At 35.0% G+C, this 23075-nt stretch overlaps 1 protein-coding gene across 3 annotated transcripts in view; it reads left to right on the top strand.

The window, feature by feature from the left end:
- CDH18 (cadherin 18) overlaps positions 1-23075 on the top strand; it is a 156187-nt gene that overhangs the window by 88495 nt on the left and 44617 nt on the right. For 2 of the 3 annotated variants that reach the window (XM_030444866.1, XM_008498041.1), the window contains exons 4-5: positions 2809-2976; positions 18670-18857. In XM_030444866.1, coding sequence (XP_030300726.1) covers positions 2809-2976; positions 18670-18857 — 356 coding nt within the window. Of the gene's footprint in view, positions 1-2808; positions 2981-16202; positions 16210-18669; positions 18858-23075 lie in introns of all 3 variants that reach the window. The other variant, XM_030444868.1, reaches the window with a different exon arrangement.

Genomic DNA, 23075 nt, shown 5'->3' on the forward strand with positions numbered 1-23075 from the left:
TAAAAAGCTTATGACAGGCTTCTTCCTTAGTTTGTCTCCTCGCTGTGTTAGGCAGGGAGATGTCTTGCTTAATATGAACATTCTGTTTTCTTTTGGGATGTATAGGAACCCTCGCAAAGTATACTGAAAATACTGAGGGGCAATTTCTACTTTAAAATTAACTACAGGAACTACTCTTTATTATAAAAGGCAATAAAAGAGTTCTCCTTACACTTCTTGGGCTCATTGGAGAAATTTGAAATTGTGTATGATATATGTGTTATGCTGCCAGAACAGTTGGTGAAGCTGATAGTGACAAGGATAGAGCATTAGGTTTCTCATGATAGTTACATACACCATACTGGTGACATAATTTAAAAATGTATATATGTATATGCAACCAAGAAAACAGAGAGAACTATGTCTTCTCTTATCCCCTGTCCTTCAGCACATCCCAGGCTCAAAACCATTTTTCTTACTTTAAACTGTGGATGCAAGGTTTTGGAATTGAAAACTTGTCAATTTTCATCTACTCAATTTTCAGAAAAGAGAAAAAAATAAATGTAATTTAGAGGAATTTCTGTTTCTTGAGTTTAGAAATGTGACTATTTTATTTATATAGATTGTATAAAACACAGATTTTCCACTGTGTAGAATTTGGTCTGTTTGGAATGTATTTTATTTTTAAAAAGGTTTCTTAAGAGGTTTTTTAAAGGAAGTGGCTTGGTTTGGTTTGGTTTTGTGTTGTGTTTTTAAAAAAATACCCATACTCTCTCCATACATATACACAAGCAGTAAATTTCCAGTAAATTCGATATCAATGTGAAAAACTGAGGTGATTTATTTGAAAAATGTGAAAACAGGATATTTTAATTTTAATGTTTTTTTTAATTTTCCTATTTTTCAATAAAATAGATTTTTAGAAAAATATACCATATATATACCAATGTGAACCATACTGATTTTGATGAAACTGCATATTTAAGTTATATCAGTTCCTTTCATCCAAATGTACCCATTGCTTTATGTAGAAATTGTGGCTAATTTCAATATATTATGGTGAAATTTGTTGAAAAAAAAATATCTTTGTAATTGCACAGTTTAAAGGAAAAGAAAAAACAGAAACCACTGATAAACTAAACCAAAATGATATACTATATTTATCCAGCTTGTCCAGAATTTACTCTTCAAATGAAAATATTTTTCTTTTTGGATAATTCCACTTATTTATGTGTGATTTGTTTACAGAATGGAATGAAAAAATGGCATTTCTTGTGTAATAATAGCTAAATTATTTTACTGAAGAAAAGCAAATAAACTAATTTAAAGTGCAAGAAAAACAGTTTTCTGAAAATCAATTTTTCATTACCTGTGGGAACCAGACCCTTTAAGAATCATGCTAGAAGTGCAAGGCTCTCTTCTTAGGTTGGTGTTTGTTAATGGCTGTTATGTATATTTAAAATTTACCCAGGAAACTAAATCTGATCACACTATCATGTATTTTCTTATAGTTATAACAGACGCTCAGTCTGAGTCCAAAATCAAGTTATAGTAAAAATCTAGTATTCTGAAAATTTAATGTTAATAAATTTAGCATTTCACATCTTTGTTTATTTCAATGCAACTCACTTTAATCTGTTAATATCTTTAATGTGCTGGTGAGCTCAGAACTGGACCCAGCACTCCAGATGTGACCTCAGCAGTAATGAACAGAGGAGAAGGATCTTTCCCCTTGACCATTTTTTCCATGATGCAGCTTGGGATGTTGCTGACCCCTTTTCTGCAAGGGCACGCTGCTGTCTCATTTCCAACTTCAAGACTTCCTAGATCCTTTTCTGAAAAGCTGTTTCCCAGCTAGTCTGTCCATAGCACATACTGGTTCCCTGGCACAGGACCTGAAGTTTCCCTTTACTGAACTCCATGAGGTTTCTGTCAGCCTGTTATCAAATAAATTAGCAGGAATTAATTTATAGACATTATCATAAATGGAAAATATCTCATAACTGTAAGCCCACAGAGTTGAATGTTCTTCCTTTGGTGTAATCTCTCCTCCTGCATCTCTGGTTTACAACATATTGTAAACTTTCTGGTGGTGATTAATAAAAGTAGAATTTTAGGATCACTCAATTTTAGTTTTCTCTCTGTATTGTAGTAAAACCAAGAAAATAATAACAGCTTATCTTTCACTCGACACAGTAGTATTCTGTAAGTCACATGAATATTAAAGTATATGTTGACATGTATAAAATAGGAACATATAATTTTGTATAGTTTTCTGAGATTTGTCAAATAAGAAAGCTTAACTTCGGGTAATTTTAAGAGGTATGTCATATTTAATTCAGAAATTAACTTTTCTTAAAAAGGAATTGATGTCTTCTGCAGTGGGGTAAGAGTTTCCATTTATTATATTTCTATTAAGTTAATATTCAAACAGTTATAATATATGAGAAATCACTCAAGTTAAGCAGCTATAATATAAGAGAAATCACTGGAGTTTTGGCAATGTACATTTTGGTTAGGAAAGCCACATATGTTGAATACATTATTTATTATCTTAATGGTTGTTTAATATATAATAATTTCTTCATATTCTCAAGTGAGCTGATCATCTAGTAGCATCTGACATTCTTATTTTTATACATATTTTATATGCAAAACCCACAAATAACTAAAGCCAGATGATTTTGATTGTGGAAAAGCTTTGCGTTTCCAGAAAATCTGCCAGTCCCCACCTTTTCTGAAAACAGTGGTTATGCTCAGCCTTTCCTCTTGCTAGAACAAGCTAGACCTGACCTTTCTTTTTATTTGTTTGTTTTCTCTTCATCACAGGAGTCATCAGGACTGCCTTGCACAACATGGACAGGGAAGCCAGAGAGCATTATTCCGTTGTCATTCAAGCCAAAGATATGGCTGGGCAGGTCGGAGGGCTGTCAGGGTCAACAACTGTAAATATCACACTCACTGATGTCAACGACAATCCACCCAGGTTTCCTCAGAGTATGTATAATTTCAGCATATAATTGGTTTGAGAATCGTGTTGATTTCCTGTGAAGTAAGAAAGTATTAATACTTAGATTTTGGGGAGAAGGCACAGAAAGATGTATTTGGATTCACCATTATTTTTCAGTTTTCCAGTATTTACAGATGAATCACAGAGTTGGCATAGCTAGACTATTGAAGCAGTGAAGATTTCGTTCAATTAAACACTCAGTAAGAGTAAGAGGGGTGACAAAGAAATACTTCTGTCATGTGGGTTATTCTCCAGTCTATTTTGAATGCATATTGCAATAACTGTGGGATTCTGATCCCAGCAGTGAATGGTGTTGTTCCTTTGGCAGACAATAACAAAAGGTCAAATCCAGCAAGCCTTTGGCTGCTTCCATACACATCTATAATTTTTTTTCTTGTTTCTTTCTCTATGCCCATGCAAACTTTTAAGATCACTTTTTACATTACAGATGGTCAAAACCTAAGCTGTTTCTCACTGTTGCTGAGCTATGGTGGAGTCTGCTTTCATCTTAGTTAAAAGAACTGTTGATTTTGTCATCTGAATGTTCTGACACACATTTATGAAAGGTATATGCTAGAATATGACCACTAATTGGAAGTTCATTTCTGTCCAACTCATTGATTGCACATTGATGTGACAGAGCAGCTGGAGTCTTTCAGGAATTCTGAATTCAGTTGAAAATCTATTTAACAGTCTTCTGTAATATAACTGCATAACTAAACCTGCTTTCCTTTGCAGATTGGCTCAAGGCCAATAAGAATATTCTAATTTGGACTCAGACATTGCATGAGCTGTTGTAGAACATAATGGGCTTTTAGCTATAGGTACATCCACCAGGATAGGCATTAAGCTGTTTGAATGAGAAGATTTATAAATAATAATAGAGATCACAAAGCTCTGGGGAAAGCTCCCTTGCAATACACATGTAAAATATGGTGAAACAGTACAAAGGCTCATTAAAACTGTTGTACAAATTATTAGGTTTTTTAATATGCCTTGCAAACACATGAAAAAGTGAAGCCTTTGGAACACAGCCTTAAGTAATGTATATTTGGTTTTACGTTACACAGAATTTTCATTGTGTCCATCACTCTATTTAATACTTCCTAACTATTGAAAAGGTAAAAGTTAAGGCATATCTTTGAATAAATAAAACAGCTAAAAAAGTTAACATGGGAAAACTTGTCCTAAGTTTCCTGCAAACTCAAAAGCAAATGTGTTCCTATGTACCAGGTTTCAGGAACTGTCCTCTTTTCTTTTGAATAGAAGGTTTGGGATATTAAACTGACTGGCAGGCTGTAATGTATGTTGGCACATATATTTCTTTATTTGTATTTTTTTTCATAAATGGGGGAAAGATAATATGTCCAGGCTGTATTTTATGAGTTTGTACAGATTCTAATGGTTGCAGAAAAAAACATTGAATTTCAATTGCATTGAAAACCACAAAACATAATTTCATATGGAGTGAAATATCATTTAACAAAGCAAAGTAAAAAAAGTATTTTAACATTTAAAATTTTTGACAAAAAATAGTAATCCTAGAACTAGTCTTGTAGTGTACAAACATTTTTCCTGACACAGGATTTGTATACCACAGTTATAACATTGGCTTTCTACTACTTTTCAACAAGTATATTTTAAACTCTTTGCAGAAGAATAGTAGCTATATGTTAATTATAAAGACCAAAGTACAGATAATCTAAAATCAGGGCATCTTAGCATTATGAACTATTAGAATAATGCACAAGTACTGCACTAAAAGAAAGAATGTTATGCTTGTTTTTCTACTTTTTTGTATGCCATGATTTTCAGTTTAATTTTTCTTCAATTTCCTTATTAGATGAAATGGTAAATGAGACTTACTGAGGCTTATCACATTCAGAATTGAATTCAAGGGAAGTGCTAAGCAAACTACATATATCAAGTATATAACCCTTGGGACAGGCTGAGCCTCACCTAAATCTCAGACTCTCCTTTGGTTAATTTCTTTCTCTCCATTACCATAGTTGGGAGTTTTGAATCGGACTCTAACTGTATGAGTACTTTAATTCAGAACATACTGGGAAGCGCATCTGATGAATTTTTTTATTATTTTTTTTATTTAGAAATATGTTTTATGGTTCATATTTAAAAGATCGTATCTTTGTGTCTTTGATACATCAGTGTTCATTAGGGATGCAAATGGAGTAAGGTATGCAAGGTATTTACCCTTTAAAGAAACACTTTAAAATGTATTTAAGACTTAGAAATAGACACTGCAAATAGCTGTGCTTAAGCAAATTTTTTTTTTTTTTCATCTTTTTTTTCTTTACTCTAAATACGGATGACTTTCCATATATTTCAAATAAATTTCTTTCAAATAAATTACTAACAGAGGTGCTAATCCAAAGTATCAAAAAGCCTTGAAGGTAGACTATGAAATATTACTGAATGAATTTATCAGCCTGATGGCTGCTGTTCTGAAATACGTGGTTATAGTACTCTCTGGAATAAGAAAAATAGCTGAAAAATTCTGCTTGCAAAACACAGTATTATGTCCCAGGAGAAGGCACAGGATTGTGAATCCAGAAGGAGAATAACCTGAAAGCTCAGCTACGTTTTGTGTATCAATTACTTCAGTGAATCCTGTACTGATTTATGTTTTACTCCTTTTTCTTCATTACCACAGATTTCCTTTCTTCAGAGTCCAGTTATAAGTGAACTACCTATTTAATGTAAGATAGCAGACACTTCTCTTCATGGGAAAATTTTTGCTGTTCATTAACAGCATCTCACAGTTCTTACTAGTTTTACCACTGCTGGATACACTTAGTTGGTGGTTGATAACCCTTCATAGTTGATATTCATAGATTTCAGTAATGATGGGAAATGTTACTAGACTTGAGTTATATCAGAATTTTTTGTACACTTTTCTTTCCTTAATTCTCTCTGGTCTTCTTTAGGATGAGCAGATTCTGTATGTTTTGCTTTGTTTAGGATGAATAGATTCTGGTTGCATCAAGATCATCATGCTAACAGATTCTTCCACTGACAAGTTTTCTACATCAAGTGCTAGAGATTACGCTCCGCACAGTGTGTTGGAGACCTTTAATTATTGTGTTTAGAGTCTAATTTCACAAGGAAATTATTTCCCGGATACCACTGTTTGTAGATTCTGGGGTTTGATGCCTCTAGCTCAGTTCTTTAGGGTAAATCAGAACTTAAATACAAGCCATGGCTTAAAACATTTTTGTAAAGCTTGACTGTTGAGTCTTGGTAGTTCTATGGCAGTATATAGACATAATGTGAAATATATACAGAGACATATTTAAGTAGGAATGTTGTATGAAGACACTCCAGTTGGTTCTGTAAAACTTAAGTTCACATTCCAGCATCAGACATTAACTCTGTGCTATTCTACTAAGGTGTCTACTATCCTGCCTTGTTAATACAGCTCTTTAGCTAATTAAGTGCCAAGATATCTGCAAAAAAAATTATTTTCCAAAATGGTCCTTTTCATATCCTCACATACTCCCCTATATTCCACATCCAGTTTCTATGATCCTCATGAGTAACAGAGAGCTTCCTTTCACTCCTCACTGCCATGTACTGTTGGGTTGTCCCATGCTCTGGTTGTGAAGAGTCCAGAGCTATCTGCCTGCTGATTGACCACTTGGCTACTGACAAATAGATGAGTAAAGTATAATTTTCTCTGACTTTCTCTTAGCAGGTCTTTCCCTCTGTTACACTAGTAGTTGTTAAGAGGCTTGTAGAATCATAATACCTTTGAGGCCTCTGCCATTTTGTTAGATTTGACTGAAATTAGACAGGGTTAAAAGTTACTGAAGAGTATTGAATTAAAATGATTACAGGAGCTTTTTGTCCTCAGGAAACTCAGATTAAAACAAAACAAAACGACAACAACAACAACAAAAAAAAACCTTGACAAATTATTTGGCTTAAGCTTGCTGACATCTGGTCAACTGCACCTTTTTAAATTAGATATGTTCATACCTAGTAATCTAGTTTTCTGTTCATTGTGTCATTTATGTGATGATGAGTCCTATAATTATCCAGTGTCTAGGGAGTATTAGGAAGCTTTTAATTCCAGAAATTGTTCTACATTTGAATGTTGCTTATTTAATAAGATTTTTTTTTTCATTATAATTACAGGAATACCTTTTTCATCTTTCACATTACTACTATTACTACCTTTGTCACTATTTCCAATAGCTACCAACTATAAAAAACTAAAGGTAAGATGTATTGCAATTGAATAATCCCAAGTAAAAGTTATTGCTGACAAGATGCTTAAGTCTTTTAGTAAGTCCTTAAATCAGGTTAGAGGGTCATGTAGGAAGTTGATTTAAAGTCAGATTTGCACAGAACCCTAATATTTCAGTTGAGGTGAAAGCCCTGAAGTGGAGCACATTGCATGGGGAGTTTTCCCTAACCAGGGGATCCACAGGGAGAGCCAAGATACTCACCAGGAGCCCACAGCTCACACAGGAGCAACTGACAAGACCTGAGCAGGCCCAGAAACAACCATGACCAAGTCCAGATCCCTCACATGTAAAAAAAAGACCTTAGGGAGCACCAGCAACAGGCTGGTGACAGCGAATGGCACATCAGAAAGAGCATGGCATGTCAGGAGGGGGATGGCACAGTGACTGGCACATCAGGACTCAAGGGATGGGCACTGGAGCTCTACCAGCTCAACCGAGGAGCCTTGCTATCCATGCAGGAGAAAGCCATGGCCTCCCTAAACTCTGCACCCACCAGGACTGATGCAACTTCCCAGACAGAGACCTGGTGGGAACACAAAACCATGCAGGTGTCAGGCCAGTTTCTGCCCTGCGCTCACACCAAGACAGGATGGCAGCAGTGAGCACACCTGTGGGAAGTCTGTGAGATAGAGGAACTCCTCTGTTTAGTGACTGAGCTCCAGCAGGAGCTGAATAGGTTGAGGAGTATCAGAGGCAAGAGAGAGGTTAATGGAATCATACCCTGCCTTCCCTTAAAAAAAGCCCAACAGGTAAACAATACACATGATAAGAAGGATTCCCTATCTTCTCTTTGTCTTTCTGGACACAATGTCTTAAGGTACAGGGAGAAATGGTGACAAGTTCCAGCCCAACACAGCAGGCATGTCTCCTCTGTGACTACCCCAGCTTCTCAGGTACCTCAGCAAAACAGTTATAAGACTCTGCAAGTGGCATTGAACAATAAAGAGGATAAGGGTTCATCCAGCCTGGAGGTGTCTCTAAGGTTAAATTGGCCTAAACTCTTCATCAAAATTGGCTCCATAAAGAAAAAAGTCAGGTCATGGTCATAAGGGACACAAGGCCCAACATGTGCACCACACCTACTTCTTAGGAACCCTAATGCTGCCCCCCTGGGGCTCATATTAAAGATGTGAAAAGAAATCTTCCAGTACTGGTACAGCCCTCAGATTATTATCTGTTATTGATTTTTCAGGTAGATAGCAATGAAGTTGCTACAAGAAGTCCAAGGGCAGTCAGGAGAGACTTGAGAGTTTGGGAATGACTGGTTGAGGGATCAGGAGAAAAACTGATTTTCTTCTCTTATCCCTCCAGTAGCAGGGAATGATGAGGGAAGGAACATGAGGAGTCAGCAGATCAATACCTGGCTCTGAACCTGAGGTCACTGTCAGGATTTGGGGTTTTTTGAGAATGGGTCAGTTTACATAGCATTAGACCTGCTGTCAATGGATGTGGTACACCTTTCTCAAAAGAGGAAAGGGATTTTAGCACAGGAGTTAAAAGGACACATTGATAGAGCTTCAGATTATATTTAAAGGAGGAAAGGGATAAAACCAGGCACACTAGAGATAAGCCTGGAAGTGGCACACCAATGTTCATGGGATGGTATGCTAGTAAGGTCCCTCAGTCTGTTGTCTCAGTGGAGGTAAGGAGATGCATAGTGATACAGCAGCAGGGAGACAAGGCTTACTGGTGGGTTAGAAACTATGTAAGTGCCTGAAAATGGTCACAATTAAATTAGGGCTTCTCTCCCAAAACCATAGTGGGATCAATAGCTCAAATGAACTACATCTACATCAGTGCACACAGCATAGGTAACAAAGAGGAGGAGCTGGAAGCCATTGTCCAGCAGGAAATCTGTAGTTATCATCACAGAAACATGGTGGGATGAATCACATAGGTGGAGTGCTGCAACAGATGGCTACAAACTCTTCAGAAGAAATAGGCAAGGAAGTGGTTGTTATAGTGGCCCTGTATGTTAAGGAGTGTTTTGGTTGCCTAGAGCTTAATGAGGGTGACAATAAGGTTGAGTGTTTATAAGTAAGAGCCAGGAGGGAAGGCAAATCAGGCAGGTGTTATGGTAGCAACCTGTTACTTGACTAGGTTGAAAAGATAGACAAAGTTCTCTATAAGCAGCTGGGAGAAGTCTTCATGATCACTAGCCCGTGTTCTCATGCAGGATTTCATGACAAAACTTGTGAGTGATGTGATGGCTAGAGACCCATCTTGGAGAATGCAGTTATGAAATTATTCAGCCCTGGCGTACTCCTTACCAGCTACCAAAACCAGCTCACTACATGCAAGAAAGACAGTGCTAGAGTGTGTCCAAAATAGGGCAAAGAATGCGGTGACAGGTCTGGAGCATAATTTTTATGAGGGATGTCTAATGGAGCTGGGATTGTTCATCCTGGAGAAAAGGAGGCTGAGAGGACACCTGTCCACTCTCTACAACTACATGAAAGGACGTATTAACTACTTTGGTGCTGATCTCTTCTCCGAAGTTAAATGCAATAAGATGGGAGGAAATGAATTATGCCCCAGGGAGGCTTAGATTGGACATTAGTAATTTTTTTTTTTTTTTTCTGAAAGGGTTGTCAGGCATTGGAACCAGCTGCACAGGGAGATGAATGAGTCACCATCCCTGGGGGGGTTTAAAAAACACATAAATGTGGCACTTAGGCACATGGCTTAGTGGTGGCCTTGAAAGTTTGCAAAGCTTATGGTTGGAATTGTTGATATTAAAGGTCTTTTCCAACCAAAAGTGTTCTATGATTTTATTTCTATTCTTCAAAATAATTATTTATACATATAGCTTTATACCCTTTCCTTAGGAGTGAAGTTGCCATCCTGGAAATCATCTGTAATCTCATTTTTCTCATTCCTGTGTTTCACAGACAAGTTTTTTATATTACGGTATTTGCTGTTTGTTTCTGCAGATGGTTCACAATTCAGGATATGCTTTTCTAGAATTATAGTGTATATATGACCACAATTTTTTTTTATATATGTGTTCCAGGCTTATAGTCATATAATTTGATTATTTTTTCCATCTTTCAGATTTAGGGAGGATCATTCTTCCTTCTTATTGGTTAGGCAAAGTTAGCTTCAAAAACAGCTCTTTGTATAAATAGTAGACAGGATAAGCCTGCTGTCCATGATCAATGTACTGAAAGGCAACTGTTAATTTGTCATTAAAAGGTAACATATTTGCACAGGCCAGGGCAAATGCCAGGAAATTTGGTATTTCTAGGTGATAAGGAAGAACAGCAGCCTGCATTCATTTTATGTCCAAAGCAGGTATCACTTAAAAATTAAATGTAGCTTTTTAGTACTGCTATGATACTGAGTCAGCGTAATGAAATCTAAAGGGTTAAGTTTTCTCAGCAGAAAATGTAAGGGTTGTTGAAAGCTGATTCTTTTTGCTGCATTCTTAAAATATGTCTGGTTAATACTGAGAGTTTTCTACAAAACTGAATTATTGTCCAGTATAGTATTCTCAGCTAACTTGAGATACAAATATTAATCCGGAACATATTATTAGGAAATCTTCTTTAAAAAGGGGAAAAATTAAGTTAGAAATAATTAGAAATAATTATTTGTAACCTAGAAAATGTAAATGGTACTGATGATCAGACTTCTAAAATAATGTTGTCCACATAAATCAGGTTCTACTTATTTGTCTAAAGAAAGAAAGGTAGCAAAGTTTTCTTTTGTTGAGTGTTTTTAGGACTGTGTTTAATGTTGCTCAAAAAATCTGAAAAATCTATTTCATGGTTTGTATATTTTTTAGAAGCCGTATTCTTAGTTAAAGAAATAGGCTGTTAAAAATGCTTATAGTAAACATACACATAATAGTCACACGGCATGATTCTGGTCATAATGAGTAATTTGTTTCTCTCATATTCGTAGAAGTGTCAAGTAATTCTGTTTATGAATTGTGTACTCAGGTTTCAAAATTAATGACTAGGGAGAGACATTTCCTTTATGAGTGCTGTTGGTGCTTAATATACTTATTTTCTGTCTCTATAGAGAATAATCACAAGTAAATTTCCAAGGCTCTTGACATTAATTGTTCTTTGTTCCGAAGTCGCTAGAGTGCCACATCAGGAACTGCACATGGGGCAGGCAAATGTGAGCTAGCAATCTTCTATTTCTGTCAATTTTCAGAACATGAGTTTCCTTCTTACTGTGACAGCCAGGAGCCCACATAAAGGGCAAAACCACTATTACAGGCTTGTATTACATGGTGAAGGTTTGTGACTTGAATATGTCCGGCAAAGAGACAATGGCTGTTAGTCTTAAAATTAAGAGAAGTGTGGTGCTTTTTTGATTCTCCAGCAGTATTTAGAATCACCTACCCATCAAGGCTGCTGCACAAGGACAACTGGCTTTTTAAAAAAAAGCTATCAGCAATCATGTCCTGAGGAAATAGACTGTTAAAAAGGACAAGCATCTGTGATATGAGTGATTTTCTGAGTTTTCTCTTTTGTTGTATCTTCCTAAGACACTACAATCAGTCATTAATCTATGATGTACTTAAAGAGATGGACTTGTGAAAGATGAATACATTACTTAAAAGATTATGATGATTACTAAGTACCTAAGAGAATTAAGATACAAGAAATAAGGTACATGCATTTTTGAGTACATGCTTCTGTAGACTGGGCAAATATTGTACAAAGTGGTTTGTTTAGTTTTGTTCTTTTTCTGTTTGTGAGAAGATTGATGTGTTCTCATATTTGAAGTTAAAGCTGCCAAAGTCTTTCACTTATCATTGAAATCTGACATAAGTTGTTTAACAGTATTTGACCCAATAGGAAGTCATAATACCCTGTTTCCTGAGAGCGATGTGTAATTCCTAGAATCAAGATTTTCTACTGTAAAAATTAAGGTAATTAAATGTAATACTTTCCAAGTATTTAAATATCTGATTTAAAACCTCTCCTTTGACAAGAGTTCACTACAGTAAAACTTGGTCACAGAATTGTTCACAGAATGAAATAAAAAGGGAAGCTGGGAGGGGTGAAAATACATTTATTTCAAAGTCTGAGTTAATATTTATAGAAAATATGTGTTCAGTATTCCAAGCTTTAATGCCAGCTATGCACATCAACTTTACTCCTGACAGTAGAATGGTTTCTATTTAATTTCATTTAATTGCTTGTTGTCTATGAAGATTTATATATGAGGTAAATTATTCATTACATATATCATACATATCAGAGTAATTCTGAAATCCTCTGGATAGAAAAAAAATTCCATATGAAATCTGAAGGAGACAGTAAGGGGGTTGCCAGTTAGGGAGGTTGTTTTGTTTTGTTTGTGGAGAATTGGGAGCAGGACCACTCAGTTTTAAGGGTTGTTCATCAGAACTGTCCTCTATGAAGCTAAACCCCAATGGAACCACAATCCAAGCTGTTCTAATTCCAGGGGAAATCAAACAAATGAACAACAAATGCAAACACAGCCCCTTTTATAGGTGTTGGTATTGTTCCCTGCTGACTTAATGTGCCTGATGTAGCTGTGGTCCCCCCTGGACCTACTGGGCATAGTAGATCCTCAACACAACACAGCTCTAGAGACTGCTACAGATGACACCTAAGCATTAAGTTCCTCATTACTGATGATTATGGAGTGTATATGTTATTTTTACTGCATCATTTGCATAGAAATGCAAATGTACTGGTTATTCAATACCTACAGGAAAATACTGAATCTGAAAATCCAGGAAGTCAAGTTTTCTTTCTGTTTTCTCTTTAACTCATAAGTGGGTATAAACTTCATACTTTTTACAAAAAGTCAGGATACTTTTTATCTCTGAGAGTAAGTCATAGAACACAAATGAAGCTCATCACTGGTGATAAGACTAATCAGAAACATAACTCTCTTTTTGCACTGTAGTGTAAAAACCACAGGCATGGTGATGCACAAGTCTCTTACAGCCCGAAGAGCCTATTACATCTAAAAAGAATGTTTTTTTTAAATTGACTCAAGAGTGTTATGTTCTCCAAAGCTGCAAGGCAAGCAATATGTCTGAATTTTGAAGACTTGTTAGTGTCCTATTTGGAAATGAGATATAACTTCACACTTCAAATATTTTTAGAAAGTCCAAAAGAATTGTTTGCTTGGCAGGGAAGAATAAGCCAAACATACATCTTAAAAAATTCTTCCCAAGTTTAGCTGCATGGAAGAGAATTTGTCATCAAAAGGAATATTCAGAACAAAGACAGTAGACACAAAATTGACTGAGCTTCTGCAGTCATAAAATTTACTGTGTTCATAATGGTGATGGATTAGAATTTATTTCATTACATTAAAAATAAATATAGTGGAGAAAGATGTAACAGGCGTCCAAGAAGTACTGTGAGAAATTGACTTGGAAGATCTTCTATCTTAAACGAGAAATTCAGAATAATCTATTACATGTTATTAAAACAAATGGCACTGTGAATGAAAAATAATTTTGTAGTAGTAAGTCAGCAAGCAAGATTGAGCACAGTCCATTCGGGGCTGCGCTTCAGTTTTATCAAAGCTGGCACTAAGATATGAGATGCAACTTCATATAACGCAGTCCCACACAGGTGAGACTTCAAGAAAGTCATCTGACCCCAGAAGGTCATCTGACCCCAACTGCTGCTTCAGTCATATTCAGTTAGATCAAGTTGCTAGGGGTCTTGTCTAGTCAAGTTTTGAAGTCATTCTCAGGTTCTTTTCTTCAAAGCTGCTTTATTGGTGGTTGGCCCCAAGTGTGTACTGATGAATGGCATTACTCCTTCATCTGTGCTGTTACTGAATGTTGTGAGATTCCTGTCAGTCCATTTCTAGACTGTCTAGAAGATCCTTTGAACAGCAGCTCTGCCTTCTATCATACCAGTTTTTCCCAAGTTGGTATTGTCCACATACATGCAACCTACATGAAATAGTATTGTCTGGTGGTTTTGATTCCTGAACAATTACTGTTACTTGGCTGCCAGGTGAATTTTGTGCTGATGATCATCAGACTTTGAGCCTGACTCAGTGTTCTTTTGTTCTTCATAGCTTTTGAATTTGACTCATGGCTGAATATTCAGCTAGTTGTAGGCTCAAGAAAAATTCTCCACCTAGGACTTTGATATACCTTTAGGATGTTTTGATATACCTTTAGGTATTTTATACTAAGGCAATCAGTTGCCACATTTATCAATTTGCTAGTAGGAAGAGGCATAAATCCATGAGCTGTGCTGTATGAATGCATCTGTTGTTTAATCACCAAACAATATTTATGCTCTTATTACTAAAACTATACCTTGGGTAAACAACAAGCAGGCCTTCTCTATTAGTGTAGTATTATGCATCTTCTCTCTTCCCTTGTTAAGTAACGTAATTCCTACTATGCAAGAGGACATTGCAACCTAGAAAAGTCAGTAAAAATTATCTACAAAATAGATTAATGAATAAAATAGACTTAATAACATTCTTGCTGAGTTGCATTAAATAATGTCATGCTTCTTTTTTTGAGAGATTTAGACAGATAAATTGCTTTCTGAGAGTAAACCACAGCATTTTATGTTGCCTGTAGGCTAACTGAAATGAGAAGAAAATTGTTTCACAGATCAATAAATTTTTTCTGTACTATAAAGACAGATAAGCCTTATAGTTCACTGAAAGATAAGGATCACCTATATGTACTTGAACAATGGTTCAATTAGCATAATTAAAGTCCTGCAACATGGTATAACTATCCTATGCAGCGCATTAAGTGAAAGAGTATTCATTTAGTCATTTCATGAGGTGAGTGCATCTGAATAAATGTTAACGTAAATATTGAGAACCAAATCAACCTCTGCATAATCTTGATCTGTAAACCACTAGATACCTTCTCTAGAACTATCGAGCCATTTGAAATTTTTGATTTACAACATTTGCCGGAAGGCTGAGATGCTTTGACTGTAGGAACAATCTGTTCAATATACTCAATATGGTGAAATAATTCTGATGCAGACCAGTACCTGATGCTCAGCGCTCATACATTCTCAAGAAATTCATAGAAATGAGAGAGACTCATAGCTTACAATAAAGAATCATAAATTCACAGTGTACCCATCCCAGAGTTGTTTTTTTTTAGTGTCCTATCAAAATATTTTCAATACCCACGGAAATGTTCAGTTGCTTCAGTAGTTAGTTTCCCTACTTACCAGAAATAAAGTTTGAAATGATTTAGTATTTAGTAAGAGTGTTTCCAATTTCCACCACTAGTCTACAAAAACTCTTGTTTTACCTAACCTTCATTTTGCTGGATTTTATCCTCTTATTTGTTTGTTGCTTTTAGATAGTATTGTTTGTAATTACCTATTTGGCTCATGTCTGCAGAAATCATCTTCTGGTTGTCTCTGTGAAGCAATGGTTATATCCTCTTTGGGAAGATACTTCTGACCTTATGATCCAGGCGGTTTTATTTTTAACAGTTTTCATTCTGTCATTTTTTGAAACATTTCAGCTGTACAAATACTGATAGATAATTAATTAGTGATTTCAAATATTTACTTTTCTTGAAGTTTCAGTATTTCAGAATTTTTGAAGCTGGTATCATTAAAATGATTTTCTGAGGCAGATGGCTAACACTTGGGGTGTGATTATAAGGCAGACTGTAGTGTCATGTGGATATATTTGAACTAGCTTAACTATATAGAAGTCTCTAATTACTTCACCCTATCATATGGCTATAACACTTCCAGTTCCTGAAGTGATTTGATTACATAACATGTTCTCTATGGCCTCAACCTTTTCCTTTTTGGAATGCATTAGTGAGAGCAAAATTGTCAAAAGACCACATTTCACATTTTTTTTAAGAATAAGTAAGCTCTGAAATGAATATCCAACTATAACTATAATTTTATGTATGAAATAAAACAAGTAGCAATGTGAAAGTGCCAGTTGACATAATCTGTAAGCATGAAGAATTGCAAGAGAATACATGTCACAGCAATTATTTGGAGATCTGTGAATACAGCTTTTATATACATACCAAAGATTTGCATCAAATAATTTACAATGCACTTTATTTGAATCAGCTATGAAATAATTTTCCTATTACATCAGTGTTAATATGGTAAATGTGTGTTTACATGGTAAATTATCATTTTTTAATTATTCTCTCGACATTTCTTATTTCCCTTGAGTTTTATCTAATGAATAGCAATTTTTTAGTAGGCAACCTCTCCTTTTTCTAACAAAGTTTAATGCACTTCCTTTTCACACTGCATTGATTTTTTTGTTTGATTGGAGTTTTTACTTTTGTTATTCATAGAATCATAGAATTGGCTGGGTTGGAAGGGACCTCAGAGATCATCAAGTCCAACCCTTGAACCACCGTTGCGGTTGCTAGACTATGGCACTGAGTGCCACATCCAGTCTCTTTTTAAATATCTCCAGGGATGGAGAATCCACTACTTCCCTGGGCAGCCCATTCCAACGCTTGATCACTCTCTCCGTAAAGAAATTCTTTCTAATATCTAGCCTAAACTTCCCCTGGCACAACTTATACCGTGCCCTTTTGTCTTGTTGAAAGTCGTCTGGCAAATGGGCTGGTATTATGAAAAAGGAAGTCAAGGCTATAAACAGGTTTAGGAACCATTATGGAAGGCATCAGATAAATTTGTTATAAAAATGTTTACTTTCCAGCAGGTGACTGAAGTATTTTAGTGGTAGCAATCATTCGCTCTGCAATTGAAACTTCTCTGTTTCATAATAGTCATAAGATTCATAATATTCTTTAATTCATCCAACTACTTATGTTTTACTGCCACAGCACAAGTTTAAATTTTGCCTTTGTCTTTCTACATGCTTACTGATGCTACCTCTGAAGTCATCCTACCTGGTTTAAATTTGTCAAACTGTAATAACGTGTTGGATTTGATATGCAGCAACTTCTGATCCACTCTTCTACAGCTCAGTTTTTCACTATGGCATTCACCATTGTGGTATTTTTAAGAAGAATATAGCAGACATGGTTAAGGCCCAGCCAGTACCAACCACTCCTCCACTCACTCACCCTCCACCCCCACTGTGGGATAGAGAGGATAAATCCACCTAAAGTTTCACTGACGGAGAGAAGGATAGAGTGGTTTTCACTCCCCAGTTATGGTAATGGACAAAACCTGACAGACTCAGCTTGGGAAGGGAAAAAAAAATATTTATTCTGTCAGGATAAAGATAAAACATGACAGCAGCTTCTCACAGGAGCCACCTCTGTGGCACACACACCCCCCCCACACACTTACAAAACACCACTGCACTAACCCAGGACATTAGGAAACTCTATAGAGCTTCAGAAGATCTATGATAACAGAAGTTGTCTTTTTGCTCTCTTTTCTGTGCTGGCGGTTGTTGTGTGATGTTAACTGTGCAGAGTGTTGTTTGGATTTGGTTTTGTTTTTGTTTTGCTTTTATGTGTATACTTCCCATTGAATGTGTTTTTTCCTTTTCAGTGCTAGTAGGCTTTAGCATCCCTGCTGTGTAACAGCACTAGGGTTACTGGAAAAGAAATGTCTTTTAGTTGTCTTTCTGGACTAGTTTCAGATTGAAATTGAGGTTTATTTAATCACATTGTGTCTGTTTGCTATTTTCTTTCTCACTGTGAAACCTTCCTCTTCCTCAGGCAAACTTCTAACTGTTGTTGGGTGATTTAAAAAAAAGGACAAAATCAGTTAAGAAAATCATTCTTAAGAGAACTGTTTCATTTTCTGAGGTTTAACTTACCAGGTTATAAAAACACTGAAAGGAGGTCATAGCTGTTATTTATCCTTTTGGTGTCCACAACTGTATAATACCTTTGTGTATCCATTATGTGTATTTTCTTCTACCACGGATATCAAGTAAAATTTGTGTGCGATGGGTTTTGTGCCACAACAAAAACTGCTACAAAATGCTAATGCAAACATACTAAAATTTTTTTCACTTTCAAAATGTGATACAATGTTACAATCTGAAGCAGAATTAATGGAAAAAATTAATTATAATATAATGTACAAATATTCTCCAGTTCAAATATACTTATTTGACTCCTCATTTGATGTTTAGTTGGTGAAGATAATTTTTTATTTTTCGTTATGGGGAAGATAAACTTTCAACAATACCATTGTGAAATAAGCTTCAGAGTTGATATCCATGTTATGTAATGAGAGCAAAAATAACGCTGAAAACAAAACCCCTGCATTAGATTATTTGGGGTTTGAATAGGGTATGAAGACATCCCAAGGAAAATGCAATTGCCTTTTGAATTCTTTAAGGAATCTAAAGAAGCTTGTAGGTTTTTTGTCAAGTTTGTATATGAAATGCTCTTCTATATACTCAGAAGTGTGTCAAGCATATAATGGTTCTCTAATTTAGTTTTGCTAGAAAATGTCCAAGCCATTTTGTTGTTTTTTCCCCCTTTAGAACACTATCAGCTATATGTTCCTGAATCAGCTCAAGTTGGATCAGCAGTTGGTAAAATCAAAGCAAATGATGCAGATACTGGTTCAAATGCAGACATGAAGTACACAATTATAAATGGTGATGGGTCTGGGGTGTTCTCCATATCCACTGACAAAGAAACAAGGGAAGGAATTCTTTCCCTGAGGAAGGTAAGCAATAGAATTTAAACGTTCCTTTCTATGTAATTAAAATATTATGAATTTTTAATAACTATATAACGTGAAGAAAGTATTTTACAGTGCAAACCTGTGAAACCATGAGCTTCAGCAGTGTCACCTTCTTTATATCTCTTCCTGAGACACTTCAAATCTTTGAAGGAAAGGCAGGGATTAAAATTCAAGAAAAGAAACTATTATTTATATCTGCTGTGCTTTTTGAATGGTCATATCTAATAATCATAATAAACTAAACATAGCTGAATTTTAGAATAAGATAGTTACTTTTTCTGAATTCTGATTTTGCAACTTAAATTTATTTGAAAGAAGAAAAATTGTACTTTTGTTCTCACACTACATAGAAAGATATCTGTGGCAATGAATGAATAATTCAGTTTTTGCAAACTGTTACTTCTTGACTTACTTGCCAGCTGGCATCTAAAGTATTGTTCACTTTGTAATGTAAATACCAACTTGCTTACAAAGACCCAAAATGTAACAGGTCAATCCATCACACAGTTACCAGTTATACAAATTTCCTATATTTATCCTAGTCTATTTAAACTATTAACTATTAAGTGTTCTTGCCATTTACTTTTATTCTTAAGTGAATTCCATGCACACATCTAATTCCGTAAATAATTTAATCCTCATATTAAGTTAATAGCAAACATTTCCTGAGGTGTCTGACAACTTATGCTAATATTCTATGTCTAGGTATTAATTTTACTTTTATAATAACATATAGATATATTGTATATATAATAATATAAAGAGGGATGTGCTATTACGTTTAAGCAATATTTTTTTAGAAAACATCAACAAAATGAAATAATTTATTGATTTCAGCTTTCATTTGGACTAACAGACGTCAATTAACAATTCTCATGTAGATTTGTTGTTATTGGGGTTTGTATGCATCAATTATATCTAAGCACCCTAAAAAAAATAACAGTGACTTTGTAGGTAATATGTATTCTGAGCTTGATTAGCAATAGGAGGATGAGAACCAAAGAAAAAGTGGGGAAAGTTAATAAATTAAATTTTTATAAAGAACTTTATTTTTGCATCTGAATAGATACATAAATATGTATTTTTTTAATATCTTAAAATATTTTCTAACCAAAAGAAATGTTATTTTAATAATTAAAAATTGTTTTAAATGAGTTTTTTTCTCACACGATATCGTAAAAATCTTTAATTCAGTGTCTTTTAAAGAGGTCGTGCAATACCCACTTTTTTCAGCCACACAAATGGAAACTCTGCCTTTTAAATGACTGAAGTTATTTCCTGGTGGCTTTAATATGGCTAATGCCATGATATGTCATTTCTTCTTCAAAATGAAAAATGCTGTTTGATTAAAGATCAACATTAAATATAGCATTTATCAACATTTATGCATACAGAAAAAATGAAGCAGAAAGGAATAATTTGCAACAAATTTAAAAAGTCTGTAATAACGTATAAAATCACATTTCTTACTGGTTTTGGCAGACAAAATGGCTTCAGATAATTTTTAACATGTTTTTGGTTATGGCAGAATGATATGTGTTCTATTCTTATACAAATACATGAAAGTCATTTTTGTAATTTTCCCACCATGAGAAGAAGATGTACATTTTGCCTACGTAATGTTGTAGATCAAATGAGCAGAAATTTAGCACTTAAAGCTACATGACGGGGTGTGGAATATCTCCATTCTTTCCTCGGAGGAGTCATATCCCCTTGTACAATGCAAAAGGGTAATCTGTTTTTTTTAATTATTTGGGGGGGTTGTATGCAGTTTTGTACGTATTTCATTTACTTTGTGCTCTAACGACTTAATGTATTTTGGGGGGGAAAAAAAAAAAAGTGTTAGAACCTGAATTAGTAGAATAGCCTACCGAAAACAGATAATCTCCACTAAGAACAAAATAGATCTTTTTTCATATATTAGATGTCAGCACTTTAAATGACAGTAGAATTAAATTATTTGTCCTCTTTCTAATACTTCTCTGGAAGAATTTCTTGTAGACACATCAGAAAGCCCAGAAGTTAATGTATTACTGTGTCTGAAGACACGAAGTCCTCCTCAAACCCTTTGAAATCTCACTTGTTTGAGGCACTAATGAAAAAAAAAAACAACAAAACAAACAAACAAACAAAAAAAACCAACAACAACAAAAAAAACCACAACTCAGTGCTCCTGTGCTAGGCTGATGATCAGGCTTGTGAAGCCTGTGACTCTTGGAAGGAATCTTTTCTAGTCTTATTCTAGAGAGTACTAGTTTCATTCTCCTACAGTACTTCCATCATTTCCCCTATCAACAAGCCTGGTGGAGCCACCCTTCAGTCTCAAAAGGTTCTGCTGTATAGACTGGACTGCAAGCTCTCATGAAGGATTTCCTTCTCTTTGGCTTTTATGTAATTCCTTGTTTGAGTGGGAGATGAGGAGGAAATCAATGGCACAGTGAAAACCATTACTCTCTGTGTCCTTCAGAGAATGACTGGTCAGGGGTTTTCCCCCTTTGTGATTTTCAGAGAAGTATGTTACACCTTTCTTGATGTCAAGTCAGCCAGTAATGTTCAGGCTTCCCAGAAATAAATTCCTGAACAGCCCATGTCTCTTCCATTTTTTTTTTTTTTATATTTAGACTGGAAATGTTCAGGAAGCACATATTAACTTCTGATAAAATTCTGCTGCCCTTTTAGGACTTTGATATTAGAATCACAAACCACAATATAATGAATGGCAGTATTTTCCAGCTATCCTTAGGGCTGGTCACTTGAGCTTCATTTAGTATTTTCACTTTTGCATGAAAACCAGAATAACCAATTAATACATTCTAAAGATATGTGGGCAATGGTCATAAAAAGACATTGTGCTTTGGGAAAACAAGAAACTTGAACAAAAATACTGTTTAGACCTATCTAAAATTTAAAAGTTTTGTTTTCCTTCCAGGAAGGAGTTAATTATTTTTAAAATTGGTGGGACAATTACTCGTGACCCTTTACAATAATAATCTTGAGGACAGTGTGTAGGGTTTTATCTGTCTAAATAGCTCAGTGTTCAAAATAGTGTTGTTTTTTTGACCTCTCTGAATCACAGTGCTGGAGAGTAAGCTATTTTCTCTTATGTCTCAGTATCTGGTTCTTTAATTCAGAGACAAGAAGAAGGAAGAAAATGAAAGTAAAAAACTGCTTTGGCTATGGTTAAATTGTCATCTTTTTCTGGTTATATAAATGGATTATTCTTGTATTTCTAGACACAAAAAAACTGTTGGCATTGCCTGATTGAATAACTTTACAAAAGAAAGAAAACAATACTTCAGACTTTGTATTATTCCTTCTGTGTTTTCTTAAAGAAATTAATCTTCTTACACAACCTAGTCCAGTATCTAATATGTCAGTACATATATATATATATATCAGATATGGTATCTAATATCTAATATGTCAGTATAAACATAATATTCCAAAAAGACATCAGTTACAATTAGCAACCCTGTAAACTTCTTTAATCTTAGAATATATATGCTGCAAATTAATATTTAATATTCCCCCGCTCACAAGTGAAATGCAACATAAATTAATGAACAACACCTGAGAATTTCCTATTTTAGAATTTCCTAAATGCATATTTCTTTATGAGTTGATTTAATATGAATAGTATACTTCGGTCTTTTTTTTGTAGCAATACAATTATTAAGATGTGGTAAATCCATATGTTTAAAATTTTTGTTTGCATCATGAAAGGATGTAAAGAAACAGACAGAAGAGAAAAGAATGAATTAATTGTCCTTCAATGCAAAGAGGAAAAATCAAAGAATATCTAGCACATATAAATCCTGACCAACTATTTTTCTTGTAAGTCATCAGTCAAATTTCTTGTAGATTTTGTCTACAAAGCACACACTGACATTGACAAATCACAGGAGTTCCTCATATTTCTTGCCCTAAGAAAGGCAAGAGAGACTTTTCCATTCTTCAGGGTGATTGGAAATACCAGTGTATCACTGGTCAAAGACCTGAATACTTGTACTGAGTATTTAGGCAGGTCCATATAAAACAATACTGGTTTTAGTGGAATTCTACCATGCCATAGTGTCATGATAATTTCTGTTGTATCTGGAAGGCTTAAGTGTGTATACAACTTCTTTTAAAATTATGCAAGTGTTCTGATGCTGTTAGAAACTTAATGATAGTATGCATACCTGTACAACTACCTTCTTT

This window comes from Calypte anna, chromosome 2 (assembly GCF_003957555.1).
Source record: "Calypte anna isolate BGI_N300 chromosome 2, bCalAnn1_v1.p, whole genome shotgun sequence".
NCBI lineage: Eukaryota > Metazoa > Chordata > Aves > Apodiformes > Trochilidae > Calypte > Calypte anna.